The sequence below is a fragment of the Gymnoscopelus microlampas genome (assembly GCF_963454915.1).
Source record: "Gymnoscopelus microlampas genome assembly, chromosome: 4".
NCBI classification, from domain to species: Eukaryota; Metazoa; Chordata; class Actinopteri; order Myctophiformes; family Myctophidae; genus Gymnoscopelus; species Gymnoscopelus microlampas.
This window is the reverse complement of record NC_139941.1, coordinates 49,248,906-49,254,905: the sequence shown is the minus strand read 5'-3', so window position 1 is coordinate 49,254,905 and position 6,000 is coordinate 49,248,906. Positions and strand designations below refer to the sequence as shown.

The following is a 6,000-nucleotide window of genomic DNA, read 5'->3' as shown; positions in this document are numbered from 1 at the left end:
GACATGACCAGAGGGAGCAGAGCGTGACAGTACCCCCTGTGGAGGCAAGGGCTAGCCCCGGGCACAGGACTGAACATTGGAATGGCAGGGAGAGGGGCAGCTACAGACATGGACAGTACAAAATAGCACTGGACTGGGTGTGGGCAGGCAGGGTAAGCCAGAGCAGCAGCAGTATAGAAACAGACAAAACCGGAGTACTGACTGGACTGTTTGTTGCAGGCATGGCAAGGCAAGGCAAGGCAGGGCAGAAGAGAAACAGGACAAAAGTGCTGGACTGGCTAGGGGAAGGACGGAGTGGGACGGAACAAACATGCACAGATGTAAAGAAAACAAACAAACTAAAAAAAACTTTAAAAAAAACAAGCACACAGGCAAGTTCAAAGAGACCTTCTAAACAAGCAGACAGACAGGTTTACTGACGTCAAAATCAGAAGGCAATAATTATGAACTCCCTTGGGATGATAGAACAGCAAATGAATGATAGAGACAACCGGACAGAAAGACAGGATAGAACGACTAATCTTAGACATAACTGACACAAAAGAAAACAACAAACAAATAAGACAGGGAAACGTTGACAGATTGTCTAACAGACAAGGAAGTGGACACACAAACAGACACTCGGACTATAACAGCGGGAGAGGCAGACAGACAAGGAGAGGCACAATTAACAAGACTGATGGAGAGGCAGACAGGCAAGAGGGACACAAGCTCTGGCACTGCCTGATATATGCTGCTAAATGTTTCTACATATGTTATTTTTTATTGCTATTGCTCTTTGAACTATGCACCTTACCTTATGTATGTGTATATGTTATTATATCTGCTACTTAACTGCATCATTGCATTGCCATTTCCCCCCTTTTAACCATGCACCTTATACAGTACATACAGTAGGAATATTTTACATTTCTGACCAATTTTCCTTATTTTATTTCTATCTCTTTACCCCTTTTTTGAAGACGGCAAATTGTTACACCTGTAAACCTGTGATGTGACAATAAAGTTGAAGCTCTGGCAGATCATCTCTGGGTTTATGGGGAGTCAGTAAGATAATAAGACATTTATTGATCCCGCAGGGGAAATTCAGGCGCCAAAGACAGTAGATTAGGACCCAAGTACAGATGACAAGCGGGAGGCAGAGCAGAATTGAGTTTAACCATGCAGTTCAGTAATTTACTCACGTAGGAACACATTCTATGAACTGAATAGGAACAGAACACAGGTGAGTGTAAATAGACAAGACTTAACAGGTAACAGGTGAACATAATGGCCGATCAAGACAGGATAGAGGACGTTAGAGGGAATGAGCTGAGGTGGACAGGAATGCGGGAATGGCTGAAGAGAGAGAGAAAAAGTGAGCAAAGAGAAAGCAAGCTCCAAGGGCTGGAGAACATGACAATACGGACAGAGAATGACACAAACCAAATAACAAGCACACAGGCAGCCATGACGACAGATACACATGCGCAGGCAGACAAGAGAGACCTTCTAGACAAGCTGACAGACACGTCAGAATCACAATGCTAGACAGGACAGAACTGGAAGAACTTTACAATACAAGGCAGAGAATGGGCACGTCAGGGCTAAGGTAGACAGAATGAGACTGGGAACACAAACTGGCTGCTATCATAGAACAGCAGTAGAGCTGAGACAACTCGATAGAAAGACAGGGACACTGAGGAAGGACATAAACGACTGAGCTAACGTAGACACGGACACTGAGGAAGGACATAAACGACTGAGCTAATATAGACACGGACACACTGAGGGAGGACAGAAACGACTGAGCTAATATAGACACGGACACACAGAGGAAGGACAGAAACGACTGAGCTAATATAGACACGGACACACAGAGGAAGGACAGAAACGACTGAGCTAATATAGACACGGACACACAGAGGAAGGACAGAAACGACTGAGCTAATATAGACACGGACACACAGAGGAAGGACAGAAACGACTGAGCTGATATGGACACGGATACTGAGGAAGGACAGAAACGACTGAGCTGATATGGACACAAGACTTAATGAACACAAAGGGAAATCAAAAAAGAGGATAGGTTATAGAGGGCATGAGTTTAGGTGGAACAGTAATGTGGGTGTGTCTGAAGGAGAGACAGAGGGAAGATAGAGGAGAGAGAAAGAGACAGAGCGACAGAGAGAGAGAGAGAGAGAGAGAGAGAGGGAGAGCAGAAGAAGACAGCAGGGGAATACATGTCCAAGGGCTGGAGAACCAGAGACAAAAGTCAAAAACACAACAAACCAAAACAGGACACTGTGGAAAAATAACTGGGACGCAATACAAAAAAGACGTCACATAAAATAAGGAATACAAAAAGAATACTAATGTGTAAAAAACATAACTTTTTTTTTTTAAAGATATGTGACCTGAGTGGGTAGACTTCAGGCAGTGCTCCTTGGAACAGCATGCAGATGGACCAGTCTGTTGCTGACATTGCTCCTCTGTCCACCATAGCGGCGGGCAGAGGGTGAAGCTGTTGACCAACGATAGCACGTATAGCTTTGCAAGTGTCCATTGCTCATCTACTGCTTCCAGATAGCTTCCAGATAACCCTGCAGCCTCGCTCCTATAACAGAGCTAGCCTTCTTTATCAGCCTGTTGGCATCACCTGCCCTGATGCCATTGCCCCATCAGACAGGTAGAAAATCCTCAGCATTGCCCTGCATACATAAAAGGACCAAAGTCTCCTCAGTAGGTCTTCTTTTTTTTTTTACATTTTATTTATCTGTTTAGTTCACAGTCTCAAGCAACATTTCTAGTATGCAATTTTTTCCTTTAAATTTTATTGTTTTTCCTTAAAAAGTGGGAACATCAGCAATAGTAAACAGATTTATTGATCAAAATAATAGACAATATTTTTTTAATGAAAAGTGAAAAGAGTCTCTACAGTGTGAGTACGATATGTTTAATGCACACAGAAGGAAAGAATTAACAGTAGGACAGTATAATCAAGACAGTTCTACAACGTTTTACGTTGTGAGAAAAGATTCTGTGAGAAAAGACTCACAGAATGGTTATTGTGTAAGAGTTTCAAATGAGAGACAAGCAGCTATAGGTACAATTATACAGCCTCAACCTCAACTTGCCCAAACTGTTAGGTCTACTACAAGAACAACTGATGAATAAATGCATGAGTGGAGAGGCATTAAGCATAATTTATACTGTAGTATGGCTGTGTTGCCGAAAGGAAACTTGTTTTCTGATTGGAGAATTGATTTTTTCACAGGTCACTGAGTCCCACCATCTTTCTTCGGATGTGTCTCATGTCTTTCTGAAGTTTCTCTTTGTCCAGGCGGGATCTGGTGTCAACGATCTGCCTCAGGGAGTCGATGGCATCATGAACTGACTTAAACCCTGTCCAAAAGGCAGGAATTGTGGGGTTAATAGCTGAACAATTCAGAGAAACTAGCAATTAAAGGAAATAAGGAATGTGATAACATTTAAAGCAGCAAGTGGCAATTAATGAGGCCCAAGCATGCACAGAAGAAGACCATGAGATGATGAAGAGGAAGATGATGAAGATAAAGATTGACTTTCAGAGGAAAATGATGGAGAAGAAACAGAATCTACCTAGGCTTGTAATGGATCGATTCGTTTGGACGCACAGAATCCATGAAACAAATATGAGACTTATAGTTTAAAAGTAAAGTAATTCCAGTTCCACCATCAGGCAATTGACATGCATTGTGTAACCTGAGTAGGGGCCTATTTGCCAAGTTTGATAGTTTTTGGTCTGAGATCCAGATTCTTTTAGAATGGAGGAATAATAGTCCTTACAAAAACAATACAGAGTTCCAGCAGCACCTGAAGTGCTCGGCGCCTTAATTATCATTTGCTAATCTTGTTATCATTATTATTTGTTATTATTCACGCATTTATAGTAGGATTATTACCCTATCTATTAAAGAGGGTGTAAATATGTTTTTGGAAAAGAAAAAGTTCTTTGTTAAAAAGTTAAAGCTCTATATTGGGATAATCATTTTTATAGAGCCCCACAAAGATAATTTATCAGCATCAATTTCATGGTGTTCCAGTTCCAATTTGGTCTGCTCATTTTCTTTGAAGTTATTTTTGATATAATCTTTCACTGGTATATTTTTCACAATAACGATTGCCCCAGACACTCCTGGTTGTAAATTGACAACTTGTATAATTGCGTTCCAAAATATACACGAGTGCTAACACTCAGCAGCATTTATTTTTGAGTGGTACTAGTTCTCTCTCCTGATTGGATAAAATTGATATCCTGACCTGAAACTGTATCTTCTGTTTACTAAAGAGTTGGAAAGACGAAGAGGCCCCTTTTACTGAAAAAACACTCCATAGAAATCATTGCGGATTACTGATATCAACGCTTATCTTAATACAAATGATCATTTACATTTTAATTATATTCTCTTCTACTTTAATTAGGTTTGGTGTCGGTCATAACAGAGGCAAGACACAACAGAACACAAGTCCAAGCTGCCCGTGTGTGAAATGTAAATATCTTGTCTGTATAATTAAATATTCTGTAAGAAGTAATTGTCAGTGCATGGCAGGAAGCTGGAAACTAGAAAGGTTTTGAACAAGACAGATACACTCCCTTGTACGTCTCGCTCCCTCTCTCTCTCTCGGTATCTCTGTTTAATAAATAATAATAATAAATTGAATTTGTAATGCACTTTTCATTCACAAGGAATCTCAGACTGCCACATGGTAAAAACACATCATCAATCATACGGTTAAAAAAGCAGGGTTTAAAAACAGATCTGGCTAAACAACAATTCAACACCAAAATGAACACCAAAAAAGCCTTCAGGCCTATTTTAAAAGAGTCCAGGGTCTGTGGTGCTCTCAGATCAATAGGCGCCGAGCAGAAGGCCCGGCCCCCCATAGTACGTAGATCGGTACCAGGCACATCAAGGAGGAACCTGCTCGTAGATCTGAGGGTGCGGGTGGAAGTTTGTGGAGGCTTAATTAGTTTCTGTAGGTAGGGAGGGGCATGTCCATTTATGCAGTCGTGAGTAATTAGTAGGACCTTGTAGTCGATCCTGGTTGAAACAGGGAGCCAGTGCAGTGAGAATAGGATAGGTGTTTATATGTTGAACAATGCAGATACACTCCCTTGTACCTCTCTCTTCCTCTGTCTCTGTATCTCTGTTTATACAGTATGTAACCCTCTGTAATACTGTTTATCTACTCATACAAGATAAAATGAATCTTTATTGATCCCTGTGGTGGGTGGGGGGTTCAGGTATGTCACAATCGCAGCAGCAACAGCAGTAAGAGTGAAACACGTGCAGGATAGGTAGGACAGGTAAACAAATTGATTAAGATAATATTAAAAAGATTAAAATTAAAACACTAGACACGTGTCTGAGTTAACATAATATTATGTATATTCAATCAATACACAAGCATAAATGTACAATCTATCACCTGTGGATATGCATGAATATACATCCGTGACCAATGAATATGAATAGATACATGTTCAAGCGTCAGACTATCAACAGTGGATATGAGACCGATATACTTAGACACTGATATACATCTATTTACTGTGCCTTCAGCAGTATACCTGGATAATATACTATGTAGGCTACTGTACAGTCCTTCAACATTTAATGTAAGAATGAATATGAGTGATTCTCACAACAGTTCACATCGCACATCAGCCTTCTCTCATTCCTCTCCTTTCCTCTCACTCTTGCTCTCAATATGTCTGATATTTACGACCCTTATCAATTATGCATCGCTGTCCTCCCGTCCCATGCCATCTCCTTCCATCCATTCATTCCAGATTGTAAGTGGGGTCGGGGTGTGGATGGATGGTCCCTGCAGTGCCGGGAGGACGCGGATGGGAGTCTTTGACAGGAGATTCATTGACAGACATATACCCCTTGTCTTCTCTTTCATTCGTCTCTGGGGAAATGCGCTACAATTTGCTAGGGTGAGGAGTTGGAGATGGATGTCTGTCACTTCATG

At 41.2% G+C, this 6,000-nt stretch overlaps 1 protein-coding gene across 1 annotated transcript in view; it reads right to left on the bottom strand.

Annotated features, from left to right (window-relative positions):
* Window positions 1-3,250: 3,250 nt before the first annotated feature.
* Window positions 3,251-6,000, bottom strand: part of fam81b (family with sequence similarity 81 member B) — a gene marked incomplete at both ends in the record, with an annotated part of 33,955 nt that continues 31,205 nt past the window's right edge. The window contains one exon of the mRNA XM_084055538.1: window positions 3,251-3,384. Coding sequence (XP_083911664.1) covers window positions 3,251-3,384 — 134 coding nt within the window. The remainder of the gene's footprint in view (window positions 3,385-6,000) is intronic.